We start from the raw sequence: 17,900 nt of genomic DNA on the forward strand, positions 1-17,900 counted from the left end.
TCTTGAAATTGCAACAAAAAGAACAAAATACCAAAAACTCAGTGGAGTAAAGAAAGCCTCTTCAATAAATGATGCTGGAATGCCACCTGCAAAAGAATGAAAATAGATTACAGTTTGTCCCCATGTACAAAAATTAATTCAAAATGCATCAAAGACCCACATGTAAGATCTGAAACGATAAATTACGTAGAAGAAAACAGGTGCTAAACTTACGGACCTTGGTCACAGGCAACATTTTATCAGGTCGATCCCAAAAGCAAGGGAAGCAAAGGCAAAAATAAATGAATGGGACTAATCAAACTCTGCAAAAGAAACAGACAAAACAGAAAGGGGCTTTTTTTAAATAATAAAAGGTACCCTTGTTACCTCTGACACATAGGGAATTCCAATGGTGTTAGAAGCTCTGTGCCAGGCACTAGGGTCAAAGATTGATATCATGTCATAATATCACAGCAGCATATAAATTTTCAATAATTTTCCTTAGGTTTCTTGGAAGAATAACCAAAACAGTGAGGACACCTCTAACCCATGGGACAGGCTTTTCGTGGCTGTTATATCAGTAAGAAAAAATGTTTCTGTGTTAGCATGTTACCTTAAGAGTTTGGTTGTATGATTTTGGCTCTTTTTAGTTCATATCCTGTTGCATAAATATGAAGGCACATAAAAAGTTAAGTGCATTAGTTAATACTAGGGGGTATGCATTTTGATGGAAGTACCTTTCGTTTACTGAATATGTCCATTTTAATATTCTTGGCTTTTTCATGTTAATAATGCTATTTAATTATGATTCTGTCTTCCTTAGAAGCTATAAACAAAGGCTTTTTTTCTTTTTATTTTATGCAGCTGACAACCAATGAACTTTACAGAGAAAAAAATATGTGAAAGATTATCTTACTAAAAATCTACTCTGGCTGTATTAAAATCTATCCTTAAATGATAAGACTTGCAAAAAATTTTTGGTTAATTTTTTTGGTTTTGGTAAGGAAACTGAGTTGTGTGGTCTTTGTTCTGTTGATAGAGAAAAAAAGATTCAGTCATGAGCTTTTCTGTGTTTTTCAGCCTTACCTGCAGTGTGTACTATGGATTTTCCTCTTACAGTACTATGAGAAAAAATATGGGGGCAGATCAATAAGAAAGGATCCCTTTTTCAGGTCAGTTAATTTTTTTTTAAGTTTTAAAGTTTTTCAGCATGTTTACAGAGTTGTGCAACTTTACCCATAATCATCAGCCCCAAAGAAACCCTGTACCCGTTAGAAGTCACTCTTCCCCGCACCCGCCCATGCTCCCTAGCCCTGTATAATCACAGATCTACTTTCTGTCTCCTAGTCATAGATTTGCCAGTTTTGGACATTCATACAAGTGGAATTATACGATATGTCGTCTTTTTTGGGGGGTCTGGCTTCCTTTACTTAGCGTGATGTTTTTAAGTCGCATCCATGCTGTGGCATGTACTAGTACTTCATTCCCTTTTTTATGCTGAGTAATAATTACATTGTATGATTATGCCGCACTTTCTCTGTCAGTTGAAGGACATTTTAGTTGTTTGCACTTTTTGGCTAGTACACATAATGCTGCTGTGAACATTTGTGTACAGGTATTTGCGTGGGCATACATCTTTATTTCTCCTGGGAGGATACCTAGGAATGGAAGTGATGGGTCACATGTAACTCTGTGTTTAACCTTTTGAAGAACCAATAGGCTGTTGTTTTCTAAACTGGTTGCATCATTTTACATTAGTCTCCCCTTACCTGTGGCAGACATGCTCCGAAACCCCCAGTGGATGCCTGAAATCACAGATAGTGCCAAACCCTACGTACGATGTGTTTACATACCTTTTCACTTAAAGGAAGCACTTTATGGCTTCTCTTTGGTATATCTGAATTGCCTGTATTGCTGCTCTTGTACTTTGGGGATATTTATTAAGTACAATAAGGGTTACTTGAACATAAGCACTGTGATACCGAAGCAGTCAATTTGATAACCCAGAGGGATTTGATAGCAAAGGGATGCATGGCCCCATTGAGACAGGGGAAGATGGTGTGAGATTTCATCATGCTCCTCAGAACAGCATGAAACTTAAAACTTATGGATGTTTGTTTCTGGAATTTTCCATTTAATGTTTTTTAGACTGCTGTTGATGTTGTCAAGTAACTGAAACTGCAGAATGCAAAACTGCCTGAAAAGGGAGGCCACTGTACATTCCCATTAGGGACGTATGAGGGTTCTGCTTCCTCCAAATTCTTGCCAATATTTGCTACTGTTTAGCTTTTTGATTGTAGCCATTCTAGTGGGCAGGAAGCTGTGGTTTTCCCTGTGCATTTCCATGTGCATTTCCCTGATGATTCATGTGTTTCTGTCCTTGCCTCTCTGTTGACACTGTTTTCAGTAAGATAGCTAATGACTTGCTCTTTGTCTTGTCAAGTAGGCTTTCAGATTAAATAAGTGTGCTTGACTTCTTTCTGCTTCTACTTTTCCCTTGTTCTGTTGTTCGCATATGTCAACTCCTATTTTCCTTGCTACTACTTCAAGTCAGATTTTCCCTTGGAAGCATTTTTTTTCGCTGCCTACCTTTGTGGTGGTTTCTGTTGGCTCCAATGTCAGCCCTTTACATCTGCTCAGTGGAATCTGATTTACACCCAGACTGTAAATTCTTTTGAGTGAGGGGCCCATCTTTTTTTGGTAGTTGTTGTTTTATCTTTTTGTGATGTATTGCCTGATGCATACTGGTCATAAATAATATTGGTAAATGAATGAATTTAGATAATATCATCTAATGGTATCAGTGAATGAAAAATAACTTTTTCCATCTTTCAGATAACCACAGATCTCACATTGGTCTATTTTTTCATTTTTTTCTCTTTGTAGTACTTTAGTTTCTTTCTATTTTAATTATTTGAAAATCTACTATCTTGATATGTTTAGGACCCTTTCAACAAAGTCCAAAAATAGGAAGTTGCCAGAACCACCGAGCAATGAGGATGAAGATGAAGATGTCAGAGCTGAAAGACTGAAGGTCAGAGAGCTGATGAGCTGCCAGTGCTGTGAAGAGGTAACATGGTCATTACTGCTAAGTCGTTAACACGTGTAGTGATCAGTTCCCATGTATAGGAATTAATCTGAACAATGTTTGCTTTCTATATGAATCGGTCCAAAAGAAAGCCTTTGAAAAATATTTTGTCCACTTTTTTTTTTAATGATCTTCAAGGTATATTTCAAATTTTAAAAAAGATTCAGATTATTATTAGAGAATGATACTTTTTCTTAAACTAAAAAAAATATACATCCAGAGAATATCCTGAAAGGATATCCATGAAACTGACAATGGCAGATTAGATGCTGAAATGCAGGGATGTCGTGTTTACATTAATTTCAAATTAATATTTTTTGAAATATTAATATATAAAAGTAATACAGAAATATCAAAAGATAAAATATACACGAAAGTTGAAAAGTATGAACTCTGAGAAATTCTACAATAAGAAAACTTTCAACCTTTCCTTGACTCAGCATTTCCCAAACCTGTAAGACTAAAGGAAACAGATTCCCCTCTTTTAAAAAAAAAACAACAAAAAACAGCTGTTCTATTCCAAGAGAAACTAGTATGGCGGATACAGATGTTTTTTTAAAATCACCTTTTGATTAATTGAACTCACTAACAACAACACAAACACTACTTGGATCATTTGAAATACTGTTTTTTAAAAAGATTTAGTATATCAGAGTAACTTCAAACATAATTGCAGTTCTGCTGGCAGTTTTAACAAAGTTGCATCCACTAAAAGTCTAGACTTAATATTTTCCAAGATATTCTTAAACTCGGTCATCATCCATGGCTTATTTATTTCAAAGACTCTTCACTGGGTGTTTCTGACACTCCTGGCCAAACTGAATGAAATTAATCATCTTTTAACTAGTTGTTAGGACCTTGAGCGAATCACGGAAGCCAGTGTTTCCTAAATTTTGTTCTGTATCTACATGTGATTCATCAACACAACAGGATCCATGGCCAAATGAGTTTGGGGAATCTTATACATTATATACATTTCTCAAAGATTTATAATGTATATAAACATATCATGAGTTCTGAGAAGTCCTCTGATTGTCCATGTCCCAAATTTGTAATTAGCTCTGTATTTGGGGAAAAGGCTTTGGATCTAAAGGCCTGTAGATGGCAGGCTCTCCCCTTTCCATAGCTAGCCCATTCAGTTCCCACGGTTGGAGTGCTATTACTGGGCCGTTATTAAGATTACTTCTGGATGGTTTCTGAACTTGTTTGGGAAGTGTAGGTTCAAAGCTTTATTAGCAACAGCTCAATGGCCTTCTTTATACTTCTTTTGGATTCCCATGGCTGCTCACCGAGACTCAGTTGCACTGAGAACATCTGATTTATTTCAGATGTTAAAGCAATATGTTAAAACAATATTGACCGAACTGCTATATCCCTTATTGGCTCCAAAAAGTTCCCCAGGCTCCTGGGCTGCCCCGCTCTGTTCTGCTGGGGACGTGTGGCCATCCCATGACCGCTGCTCTGGCCCCCACTGTGAGATTGCCCACTTAGTTTTGAATGTGTCATTATTTCAGCCAAAAATGGGTATTTATTTGTACAGTATCCTTTATTAGCAAATGTAGTTCTTTTTTCTATTTTATTTTTTTATTTTTTATTCTGTTATAGTCCCAATTTTTTGCTTTTGCCCCCCTCCAGCAAGCCCACCCCCTCTCCCACAGTCAATCCCCTCCGTCATCCATGTCCATGAGTCATTCATACGTGTTTGCAAATACAGTTCTTGTGATGTGGATATGAGCTGTGTGCAGCCTGTTATTTAATGATAGGTTTCTGATTTATAACTCTCTTTTTAAATCCTGTTTCCCTTGTTAGAAACCAGCCATTATGGTCAGCAATTTGCATAAGGAATATGATGACAAGAAAGATTTTCTTATAAGAAAAGTAAAGAAAGTGGCAACTAAATACGTCTCTTTCTGTGTGAAAAAAGGCTGGTATTGAATTACTTTTTTCTTAAATAATGTTTTCAGAAGAGTAATTTCCATTTTAAATTTGATTTACATATGATGATTTTTCTTTCATTTCCTTTAGGAGAGATCTTGGGACTGTTGGGCCCAAATGGTGCCGGCAAAAGCACAATTATTAACATTCTGGTTGGTGAAGTTGAACCAACCTCAGGCCAGGTACGATATATAAGGATGTGGGATATATTGACTATGATTTGTAATTTCCAGTAAAGTCAATTTTTTATCACAAATTAGGATTTTGATGCTTAGATACTATGTTTCTAATATTAAATTTGTAGTATAAAAATTGTGATCTTTTTGGTTATCTATGAAAATAACATGTACATAGTAAAATTTTTACAACATACACGCAGACGCACATGTATAGTATTTCTGCTTTTATAATTCTTACATGCATGGGTGATCTGTCCACCAACTTAGTGGAAGACGGCAGCATTAACTGGAGGAGACACGGGAGCTGGTCTTTTCACGGCCGTCAGCTAGTCTTTGATTATGAGAGTATCGTTCGTCACTTTGTGGAAACGTCACAAAACTGCTCGGAACCTATCTCCTCCTCTCTTGCTCACTTCACACCAACCACACTGGCTCACTGCTTTCCTGGAAAATGCCAGGCACACTTTTTTCTTTGGGTTTCTGCCTTAATTCTTTTTTATGTTGGTTATTCCTTACCTTGTAGAAATCCCAATGGCCAAATTTCCTTACCTTCCTGGCTCCAATTTCACCTTCCAATTTAAGCCCCGGATCATCTTGGTTAAAATTGGCCTTGCTTTCCCAATCCGTGCTGCATTCCCAATCACTATTATTGGCCATGTCACTGAACGCTGTGTACTGTATTTTTCAGACTATAACATGCACTTTTCCCCCCCAAATTTGGAAGGAAAATGGGGTGCGTCTCATAGTCCGAATGTAGCTTACCTGACTCACTGGGGCGAGGTGGGGGGCAGCAATGGAGTGGGGTTTTTTTCCCTATTTTCCTCCTCTAAAACCTAGGTATGTGTTACGTTTCGGTGCGTCTTGTGGTCCGGTGTGTCTTATGGTCCGAAAATACAGTAGCTATGCCTGTCTTCTTCAAAAGGAGTAAAAATCTCGCCCTAGCTCTAGGAAGGAATTTGAATTAATTCACTTGCTACTAACTTCACAATGTAAATTAAGCAAAATAGTTATTTAAAATTGGTTTGTATTTCTGTAGGTATTTCTAGGAGATTATTCATCAGACCCAACTGAGGAGGATGATTCCATTAAGTGTATGGGCTACTGTCCTCAGATGAACCCGCTGTGGTCAGATATTACACTGCAGGAACACTTTGAAATTTATGGAGCTGTGAAGGGGATGAGTCCAAGTGACCTAAAGGAAATCACAAATCGGTAAACTTTGGAATCTTTTTGTTACCTGGATAAAAGTTTGTTTCACATTTTAAAAATTTCATAACAGGCATTTCTTTGTATCATAATTTTCAAAGAAAATGGTCATTACCTTATCATGCATTCTTTACAGAATTATGGCAGCTATGAAAATAAACATTAATTATAGAATTAAACTTAATTGAAAGTAAACCTTTAATCAAGACATTAATTTGTTGAGAATGATATAAATTGGAGGTGTAATTGTAGAAAGATTAGTGCTCTAGATAAAAGAATGTCAGTGACCACAGTAAGTGATAATGCACTCATTTTGTATTGTCTGTTTTGTAGAATAACAAATGCACTTGATTTAAAAGAACATCTTCAGAAAACTATAAAGAAACTACCTGCAGGAATCAAGCGAAAGGTACTTTTATTAAACAACAAATAGGTGTATGTTTTATTGATAGTTTAGTACCTGATATTGTCATGATAAAATTCCTGGTTTTGAAGCCCCCTCCCCCATTTTCTTTCCATTTAGTTGTGTTTTGCTCTGAGTATGCTGGGGAACCCCCAGATTACTTTGCTAGATGAACCGTCGACAGGTATGGATCCTAAGGCCAAACAGCACATGTGGTGAGTATACACTAAAGGCCCTTGTGACACGTGATGCTGAGATCGTCCTTTAGAATAAAAGGATAGTTTCTTCTATTATAACAAAGGGTTTTATATTAGTTATGTATGTCTGTCGATTTTAAATCCTACACAAATAATGAAATAGTAATTAAAATTAAATATTTTAATTTATAGAGAGTCCCTTAAACTTTTAAAACTTTATCATATTTTTCACAAAGTATTAATATTTTATATATTTCAGAACAAAAATGAGCATATAGGTAATTATTAAACTAAAGAGTACTGCTGTCTGAATAGTTTTTAAAATACTTTTTTCTTGTCATTTGACATATAAATTGTAGTTCTTTCTCATAATAATACTGTCTTGAATTTATGTTGGAACTCTTTCTAAGGATTCACAGTGCTAGTTAGTTGACCAACTTTTGGGCTTAGGTATATGTCTATAAAATGTAAGTTTGGTTCAGATTCATGTTAAGGTTTTTCTATGACTCTATGGCTATTTTGTTATAACATGAAAAGGCATCAAATTTTATAATTCATTTTTTAAAGCATGGAAACATTTGAAATTGTGGAATTTCTGTCTCTTCGACAAGCTTTTAAAAATAAGGGGAATAAATAGAAAATCATAATTGGGTAAAAATATAACTGCAGCAACTGAAATTTGATGCTTTAATAACCCTAATTAACCAACTTGGATTTTTAAAAACCCAGGTATTTTTCAACATTCAGATCCTTTCCTCTTTTTCTATTTTACGTTCCGTAGGCGAGCAATTCGAACTGCATTTAAAAACAGAAAGCGGGCTGCTATTCTGACCACTCACTATATGGAGGAGGCAGAGGCTGTCTGTGACCGAGTGGCCATCATGGTGTCTGGGCAGTTAAGGTAGGTGTCTTAATAGCCATTTGGGGAATGGGGTGGGGGTAGATATTAAATGTCATCATTGAAAGATGCATATTAATTTAAACATTAAAAGTATTTTCCTAGCCCTGGCTGGGTGGCTCTGTAAACAGCATCGTCCTGTACACCAAAAAGGCTGTGGGTTTGATTCCCGGGCAGGACACCTACCGATGTTGATGTTGTGGGTTCGGTCCCCAGTCCGGGCGTATACAGAGGCAACTCTGATCGGTGTTTCTCACATTGATGTTTCCATCTCTCTTCTCTGTCCCTTCCTCTGTCTCTCAAATCAATAAACATATCATCAGGTGAGGATCAAAAACAGTTTTTTCTTGTTTGAGTTTTTGAATCAATTTGCTTTCTATAGAATTACTCAGAGATATGTAAATTTTTTCCCCCAAAATATGGCTAGCTACTTTGTATTTGGAACTGGCTTCCTTATTCAACAATTTAGAGTGTTATTCTCAAGTATAAGGTCTGTTGTTTTTAAAAATTGCTAGGCAGTGTATTGGATTATAATCCAAAGTATAAAATAAATACGTGTGAACCTACTCTTATAAATAAGTGATTATGTAAATAAATAAATGTGGATGAAGAAGCAAATCTTCTTTACAGGAAAGGGTAGGGTAATGGAGACATCTTTGATAAGTATAAACAGTAAAAATAAATTTTAAAAAATATGTAGATACTACCCTCTCTAGAAAGGGGAGCTTAACCCCCTATCTCCCCAGGTGTGGTCTGGATGTAGCCAGTCTCTTCTGAGGTACAGAGAGGGGAAGACAGGCCCCTTACAGTGGGGAAACCCGACTAACACTGCCACCCGAACCAGACAACGTCCTGTGGGTGTCGTGTACCGCCTGGCAGGATACGATAAGAAAGGTGCTTCCGATCTGCAGCATTTTCTGCAAAAACCCGTAGCCCCAGTCTGATCAAAGAGAAGATCAAAGTCCTCCACATTGAGGAACATTCTACTTAAAACACGACCAGTTCTTCTCAAATTTCTCCAAAGTCATGGGAAAGAAGGAAAGCATTAAGAAACTGTGGAGGCGAAGGAGCCCTGACAACTAAGTGTAACGTGGTGTCCTAGGCAGATCCTGGAGCAGAAGGGAACATGGGCGGGCAATCTGGTGAGACCCAAATACACTTGATAGGAGTACACTTGATAGGAATACACTTGACAGGAGTACACCGGGGCCGGTTTCTTCATTTTGACAAACGCTCCATGGCCTCCTTTGTAAGATGGTAGAGTTAGGGACGCTGAAACTGGGTGAGACGTTTATGGAGACTCTGTATTATATTTGCACCTTTTCTATACATTTAAAAGTATTCCCTCGTAAACATTTTCTTTAAATCATTCTTTAGCTGAGAAGCCATTTTTTGAAACTGTCATCTTATATCTGAGTTTTCTTTTAAAAATCACCACAGATGTATTGGGACAGTCCAGCATCTAAAAAGTAAATTCGGAAAAGGTTACTTTTTGGAAATTAAATTAAAGGACTGGATAGAAAACTTAGAAATAGACCGCCTGCAAAGAGAAATTCAGTATATTTTCCCAAACGCAAGCCGTCAGGAAAGGTAAAGATTTTAAATTTTTAATTATATTTTTCATAGAGTGATAATCATAAAAACTTCTTGTTGTGTTACGTGTAAGGGGAAAAAAGTCTGTATTGTTACCAACATTGGATTAATATAGTCTGATGACTGGAGTTTTATGTCTAATTTAGTATTAGATCTTTCAATGCATGATACTGTTGGCCCTGGCTGGGTGCTCAGTTGCTTGGAGGATCATCTCAATGTGCCCAAGGTTGTGGGCTTGATCCCCCCAGTCAGGGGGTCACATATTGTACAAGAATCAACCAATGAATGAATGAATAAGTGAAACAACAAATAGATGTTTGTCTCTTTCTTCCTCTCTCCCTCTCCCTTCTTTCTCTCTTTCTAAAATCAATCAACCAGTCAATTAATATATATGATACTATTTATGCTTTTTAAAGTTCTTAGTAGTAATGAGAGTTATTTTATTGTGCATGGAAATTTTTAAGATTGCAACAGTTTTTGTGCGTGGAAAATTTTAAGATTTCAAACAATTTTAATCTAAGTGTTCATCTAAATAATTTTGAACTTTAAAGAGTTTGAGCTTTAAAACACAGTAGTAGTAATTTAAGTTTTTATCTTTGTTTTCAGTTTTTCTTCAATTTTGGCTTTTAAAATTCCTAAAGAAGATGTTCAGTCCCTTTCACAATCTTTTTCTAAGCTAGAAGAAGGTAAGTAATATTTGAAGAACATGGTAAGATAGCTTTCAAATTGTAAAAGAATTTTATTTAAAAAGTTTAGAATTTGGGACTCAGTTTACAGTAGGAACTATGAAAAATAGGAAAATACCGTAACTTTTTATTAATGTAACCTAAGACACAGGTAAATACTAATACTGTAGGGATTTGGTAGATCAACTGTATTGCAACATGAACCTTTTGCTATTTTGATAGACAGAACCACAGTTTTTCACATTGCATCTCTGGTAAAGTTCAGCTTCATTAGCCCTCACTAGTTCAGTCCAGAACTGGGAACACTGAGTTTCTTGAATCCATAAAAGTAGAAATCGTAGCAAGACTTCGTCCCATCAGGAGAGAGGAGATGAAAATTGATAGTGCAGGAGGCTGGGCATTCCTAAAACCTTTGAAGAAGCTTAATTGAATCTTGGCCTTTTAAAAATCAATGGCAGGTGGGACAAAGATGTGCCAGTGGCAGTAGAGGGAGGTAAGCTCCTGGACAGGGCAAGTATTCAAATGCAGGTTATTTTACAGTATTTATAACTGTGAAACAACCTGTGTTTCCTGGTGATTTCCTTTTTATCAAAGAGAACACCCAAACTACTTACGGAGAATTAAATTAAAAGAATAAATAGACTCATGGACATGGACCAAGGTGTGGGGATGGACTGTGAGAGCAGGGGTATGGGTGGGCTGGACAGAGGAGGGTAAAGGGGGAAAATTGGGAAAACTGTAATAGCATAACAAGAATAAAAAAAAATAATAATAAATTTAAAAAAATAAATAAGCAAAAACCCAGAAAATTTTGCATTAGGTTGCAAAAAGACCTGAAATAAATATTAAAAAGTATATTAGACATGTGAACAGTGTCCTGAAACTAGTTCAAGAAGGCAAGAACAGGCTGTGTTGGAATTGGGGAATGGGAAGTGTTGGGAATCGCCCTGCCTGGTTTCAGAGGCTGTAACACCCCCCCCCCACCCCCCGTTGTTAAGGCTGAGTCAGAGTTGGGACCATAAGCCTTGAAGGAGACAAAGCTTATCTCCCTGGCAGGGGTGCCACCTCTGCCCACTTCACCCTTCTTGTCCCTGAGCCTGGCCAGTTAGCCAATGATGGGTAAGAATCCTCAAGGGAAGATCAACCTAAGATAGGCTCTGGTCACCAGGGATAAGCTTGCAGGGAAGGACTCGGGGGGCTGTGGCAAAAGGGGGTGATGGACCCTCGCCCCTCGGCTTTGACATAGCCTGAGTCCTCATTCAGTCTGCAAGAAGTCTCCTAATCTCTTGGCTGCCTTACTTCCCCTCCCTGATTTAAACCTGAAGGTTAACAGAGGGCGGTGCAGTCTTATGCTGGGAGGGGCGGATTCCCTGGGGAATCAGGCCTAAGAAAAATACTACATTCCTGTGAAACCTACTTAATTTGTACCCTCAGCTTAAAAGATAAGGGTCCAGACCTGAGATGAGTCTGGTGCCTAAAGTTTCATGGCCCTCTAACTAATTGGCTGTGACTCAGAATAAGCCCTCAAAGTTCTCTGTAAATCCTGTATTGTTTGACCCTTACTGGCTGACAGTGATTGATGAGCTTTATCTGCATTCCTATGCGAATGAACCTAGTAAAAGCCCATGGAGGGAAAGGCTCTGGGCCCTTCTCCTTTGAAAGATCAGCAACCTCTCCTCCCCAAGCAGATCATGTCTTGGTAGACTTATTCTTCATCCGTGGGGGGGGCGCAGGGGGGAGGGGTATTGTGTTAAAGCTCCCCCAATAGGGAAGTAGAGAGCAGAGATCAGAAGAGATGGAAAGAGGAATAATGAGGAAGAAGATAAAGAGGAGAAGCTTGGAAAGGCAGAAAGAGGCAAGTAGTGTTAATTATCTTGTGCTTAGGCCGAGAGCGATTGTGGGGGTTAGTGAGGGGAAACAAGCAAGATAAAGGAAATACGATGTTCTGGTAGCTTCAAATTTAAATGAGTCGATTACAGAGATTTTTTTTTAAGATAGATTGTTAGCAGTTACTGCCATTTTAATTCTTTAAAATATTAATAACCAAAATACTGTTTTCATATTTTAATAGCTAAACATACTTTTGCCATTGAAGAATATAGCTTTTCTCAAGCAACATTGGAACAGGTACTTTAAACATTTTTAAAAATTCTTTTATAGAAGGAAGTGCCTAATATCTAATTGTTTAGGTTTACATTGGAAAGGGAGTTTGTGAACCAGAGACAAATTGTTATACAGTATTTCTAAACTTTTGTAAAATTTAAAAAACTCTAGGTTCTCCATCAACTTATTTTGAGTAGCTCAAATTTTTAGTAAAGTAAATGGGTCATGATGATGGTATTTCATATTAGTATATCGAACTATATTGTTTAAATATTTATATAAATTATTTATGACAGTGCTACTTAAATAATTAATCAAAAGTAATCCATTAATTGTTCAAAATATTCATCATTGTTATGTGATTAATGGAGATTTTTCTGTTTAAATTTATTAACAGTAACAAATCTTTTAATACTTGAATCATTAATGTAATTAAATATAGCCTTACACCATTTCTGATTTAGTTAAAAAGTCTTTGAGGTAATTGAGATACAGAATACTGTATTCACTTATTCACTTTCATTTAGGTTTTTGTTGAACTCACTAAAGAACAAGAGGAAGAAGATAATAGTTGTGGAACTTTAAACAGCACTCTTTGGTGGGATAGAACACAGGAAGACAGAGTAGTATTTTGAATTTGTATTGCTCAATCTGCTTACTGAATTTATTTCTTTTTCGCTTTACTTTAACTTTGGTTTAAAAAAAAGTATATTATTTGAATGGTAACTGAAGAAGAACCATGAAAGCACTTGGAAATTTCCTAACTTCCTTAGTTGAAATGCTGTGGTTGTATGTTTTTCTTTTCTTCAAATAAAACTTGATGTGTAATTAATTGAAACTGCATGTTTATATCTAAAGTATATTGAACTGTAGTCTATATGTGAAGTTGAATATCGACACTTTTATCTTTCAGAAACAGTGCTTCTAAACTTACGACTTAAAGAAATAGTGATAGAATAATTTCATTTCAATTATCTTTATTTTTCAGTTTATATAATTTGTTACACAAGTATGTAATGTTCCAAACTAAGGAAAACACTAGCATATAAATAATACATAGAAAAGAGACAGAAATCAAAAGTTTCTTGCTTTTCCTTTTTAACTTTAAAAAGGAACTTTTAGTGAAAGTTGACATCCTGCGAAGCTAAACAGTCTTATTGCAGATAGAAGTGTGTGGGAAGAGACATCCACTAGATGGCATTCATCAGTCATAATAAATTAAATCAGACCTTGTTCTGTTCGTGATTTTAGACAGTTAACTACAGTATTTTGCCATGTATAATGTGCACCCACATTCTTGGCCCAAACTTTCAAGAAAAAAATCTTTTTTTTTAATTTTTTATTTCAGTTTTTTATTTATTTGTTTTTTTGTACTATAAAGGAATTTTAGCATTTATTTTTAAACATATTATGGTACAAGAAATTTTATGTAACAAATAATTACAAAACACAAGAACAGTTACAAGGTATTTCAGGTACGGCCTATGTGCGTCCTTATTTTTCCCTCAGATATTTGGGGAGAAGTGCGCATTATACATGGCAAAGTACGGTAACTTAGCTCTTTCAAGTTTCATTTCTTTTCCTCATAGTAAAATTCATACATACATAATTGTCTTTAGTAAGAAGGCAGAACTTGACTCTGTTGGAGTTGAAATAGGTAATGGTTAATATAATCTCAGAAAATAGAGTTGACTCTTGAACAACCCGTAGGTTAGCGGTGCCAATCCCCTCCCTGCCATGCAGTTGAAAATTTGTGTATAACTTCTCACTCCTCAAAAATTGCACTACTAATAGCCTACTGTTAACTGGAAGCCTTACTGATAATATTAGCAGTTATTTAATTCATATTTTGTATGTTATGAGTATTATATACTGTATTCTTACAATAAATTAAGCTAGAGAAAACATGTTATCAAGAAAACCATAAGGAAGAGAAAATACTTCTACAGTAGTGTACATAGTTATTGAAAAAAAACGGTGTGAGTGGACCTGCACAATTCAAACCCGTGTTGTTCAGGGGTCAGCTGACTTCCTTGTAGAACCCATGTATAGACTATAGGTAAAATATACTATAAATAATACTAATTGACATTATATTTCAGCCAGATGAATGAAAGTATTAACTTTGCCAAAGCAAATATATTGGGAGTGTGATAACGGCAGCAACAGAAAAATTTGGTACTAAATTATATCCTTTGAATGGCCAAACCCTTTATTGAAATTATTATCTATTTAAAATAGACAAAACTTAATGAACTTCTAGCTCTCCTGTGTAATAAGACATCTGCGATTTTAGACTCTAGCAGCTGATTTAAAATAATGTTCCTTTTCAGTCTCGGCACAAAGTACAAGACGGGTGTCCTCCCGTCCCCACCGCCTTGATAACTGCTGTCCACGTTGCTAGAAATGCCCCTTTACCAGCTATCTCAGAGGTCTTCTAACTAATCTAAAAGAGCTGTCTTACAGTTTCTGCTTGGATTCTATAGCCCACAGCTAAGTTAGTTTTTCATGTAAGATGTAGTTGGCACTAGTTTTTAACCTTTTATTATTAAGTGACAGTAATTTGCCTCATGACACTGAACTTTTGGAGCCCTCACTTCAGAATCTTACATGTAGGTCTTTAGTACCAAACTTAGGTAGTGCACGATGAATATAATTCCAGACACATTTGAAAGAAAAATCTTTACCTTTGTAGATAAATTAATAAATAGCACATTGCATTTTTAAAAAATTGATTTTAGAGAGAGTGGAAGGGAGAAAAAGAAACATTGATGTGAGAGAGAAATAATGTGCAAGAGAAACTTCGATCGGTTGCCTTCCCTATGTGCCCTGACCAGGGATCGAACCTGCAACCTGTATGGGACAATGCTTCAGCCAACTGAGTCACCTGGCTAGGGCTAACACGTTGCATTTTTTAAACAAGTCATTGCTAAATGGTGTCATAAATTTAAATAGCATCATTTAGTGTCCAGTTGTCATACAAATACTCAGGGGCTTTTCTTTTGGGTTGTGTTTTTGTAGCTGTATATTATCTTGAACACTTAAACTGGGTGTAAACAATAAATCTACAGTTTACTAGGGCAGTGGCCAAAAAAGTAGTCTTTTTGAACCTGCCCATACTGAGAAAGATGTATTCTTTTAAAGTGGAGCATGACTAATGTAGAACATAACCTTCTTTTGCACAGCATTTGGTCCCTTCCCCTTACGTCTGTGTGTCTGTGACCAGTGGAAAGTAAAATTGTTTTCTTGCAAAGTGAAAGTTGAGATTATGTCATAATCATGTTCTTTTCTACTATGTTGTTTCTTTCTCATTATTGTGTTCCTGTAAGTATTTAAAAAAAGATATGTTAATTAATTTTTTTAGTTTTTACATACTCAGAGTGAATGTTTTGGTCATGAATTAAATTATTTGTAGGAACATTCTGTTCCCTTTTTCACAGTAATAAAAGTTATCCTCTTCAGAAGTATAATTTAACTAATTCTTAGGAAAGAAAGTCAAATATAAAGTTTATATTTATTCACAGAGTACTGATCATGTCATTGAATATATATTTATTTCAAAATGTCTGACATTACAGATCTCAAACATTTTTTCTATAGCAATACAGATACATATAAATGCATATATTAGGCAAAAGTTGGCAAGAAACCCATCACCTCATTTATGTTTTCTGTCCACGATGAAATTTTTAAAGTAAAAGCTGGGCTTGACTGGCCGTCTGTGGGTGCTGACTGATAAGGCAAACCTGTGTCTGCAACATGCAGGAGCCAAGCTGTTGGTAACAGTGGAGACAGGATTAAGTGCGCTCTACACTTCACTTTGCGGGCTCTTAATTTTATTTCCCAGTTTGTCCTTAGTAGTAAAGGGCTGTAGGCTTTCTTTTGTCCTTTAAATCGACACAAACTGCTTTACACCAATATTTTGATTTTAATCATGAAAGTGTTTTTAGAATTATTTAATTTAACAGACTTATTAGTGACGGTGTTTCAAACAGTGGTTCCTTTGGGTAGGAAGACGACTGTCAATTTTGGCCCTGTCAGATCTTATCGCCTGAATAGGAGGAAAAGAGATCCTGTGTAACTGGCTCTAATATGACACACACTGCGCTGGTTGTACTCACACTTTTACTGGAGCACAATTCTACTTAGCATGTGTTGTCGTCGTTTATTTGTGTCAATATTTCATACTGATTGTACTCTGATGAAATACCATATTGTATTTTTATGTAATACATATATAGGCATTAGTTATTTTAAAATAGAAATGCTTATCCTTAATGTATTTTTAATATTGCGAACATTGATTTTTTCTTTTCTGAGAGAGCATATAACACAAAATGAAAATTTATTCTTGGGTGTACAATTTTTATATCAGCTATTCTTATAAGGTAAAAGTTTACTTATTTTTATTCATAAGATGTTATACGTAGGTAAGTCAATGTTGCCCTTTAAGAAAAAAATAAATATGGTTAATAATAAGCTTTAAGAACTAAAAATTTAAGACACTTTATTTTGTATATTGAAATGAATTATTTGTTATTTACTATTGATAAACGAAAATGAGTGGCTCATATTAAAAACGAAGAAAAAATATGGCCCTAGAATTGTTAGTAATTTTGTTTTCAAGTACAGAGTAAATATGTTTATTATATTTAACATATTACATTATTTCCAGATATTTAATACTACTTACATACTTATTAATTTTCTTAGAATTTTCAAATAAATTTGATTCTCTCAAACACTTGGGCCATAACTATGTATGGTGTCAGGTGGGTAGGAGATTCATCGAGCTGACTGCGAAGTATGTAAATGTCTAATCACTGTGCTGTGTGCCTGAAACTAGTATAATGTATGTCAACTGTAACTGAAAAATAAATTGTAAAAAAAGATTTTAAATTTAATGAACAGCTTCTTTCCAAGCATCTAAGCAACTCTCGCAAATTTAATCAATTACCTTTTAAATTAAGCAAATTAACTTCTTAATAATTTCAAGCATTTTCCAAGTAGCATACAGAAAACTACCTGTCAGACGGTTTGCTGCCACACTTGCATAAATACAGGATGCCAAAGAAATACCACTACAATCATTATTTTTATTATTTATCTTTACCCTTTCTACACATGCCTTGCCTAGGGTTGCACATACACCAGTAAAAGGACCGTGCTGGTTCATGAAAGGTGACATTTGGTAACTTGAGATAAGAAGCGAGTGCTGGTCAGGGTGTGCAGTTAATGACTGGAAGCGATCAAGGGCTGTCTGGGAGTAACTAAGTGCTAATAGAAGCATAAACCTGGGTCTCCTTTCAGAGAGCAGGCTGGCGACTGTGCGGGCAGGTGGCCCTTGCTGTATGTTTGTGCTTCGACCTTTTGAGCTTTCAGCTGGGACTTACCTAAGTTCCAGATTTCTGCAACCTAGTATTTTTCTTTTCACTTAAGTTTTATTGTTAGGTTTCATTTAAATTTATCACAGTAGGATTTTCCAAGTTCTGTTTGGACTACAGTATAACCTTTTAATTAAAAACTAGCTAAACAAATTCCTCATTTGGGCTGCCATTTTATTGCCCTTTTTGTTTTGTAATTCTGTGTTTCACTAACCATAGTATATGGTCATTTTACTAACAAAATGATAT

General features: G+C 35.8%; 1 protein-coding gene across 2 annotated transcripts in view; it reads left to right on the forward strand.

The window, feature by feature from the left end:
- The window catches only part of ABCA5 (ATP binding cassette subfamily A member 5), a 71,133-nt gene extending 53,974 nt beyond the window's left edge, over positions 1-17,159 (forward strand). For both annotated transcript variants that reach the window (XM_053910719.2, XM_024573107.4), the window contains exons 27-39: positions 485-559; positions 1,060-1,151; positions 2,923-3,049; positions 4,877-4,991; positions 5,093-5,184; positions 6,218-6,393; positions 6,721-6,796; positions 6,911-7,005; positions 7,769-7,888; positions 9,326-9,475; positions 10,085-10,164; positions 12,236-12,291; positions 12,795-17,159. In XM_053910719.2, the coding sequence (XP_053766694.1) occupies positions 485-559; positions 1,060-1,151; positions 2,923-3,049; positions 4,877-4,991; positions 5,093-5,184; positions 6,218-6,393; positions 6,721-6,796; positions 6,911-7,005; positions 7,769-7,888; positions 9,326-9,475; positions 10,085-10,164; positions 12,236-12,291; positions 12,795-12,902 (1,362 nt within the window). In that variant the 3' untranslated portion in view covers positions 12,903-17,159. The remainder of the gene's footprint in view (positions 1-484; positions 560-1,059; positions 1,152-2,922; positions 3,050-4,876; positions 4,992-5,092; positions 5,185-6,217; positions 6,394-6,720; positions 6,797-6,910; positions 7,006-7,768; positions 7,889-9,325; positions 9,476-10,084; positions 10,165-12,235; positions 12,292-12,794) is intronic.
- The last annotated feature ends 741 nt before the right edge of the window (positions 17,160-17,900 follow it).

Source organism: Desmodus rotundus, chromosome 9, assembly GCF_022682495.2.
Source record: "Desmodus rotundus isolate HL8 chromosome 9, HLdesRot8A.1, whole genome shotgun sequence".
NCBI lineage: Eukaryota > Metazoa > Chordata > Mammalia > Chiroptera > Phyllostomidae > Desmodus > Desmodus rotundus.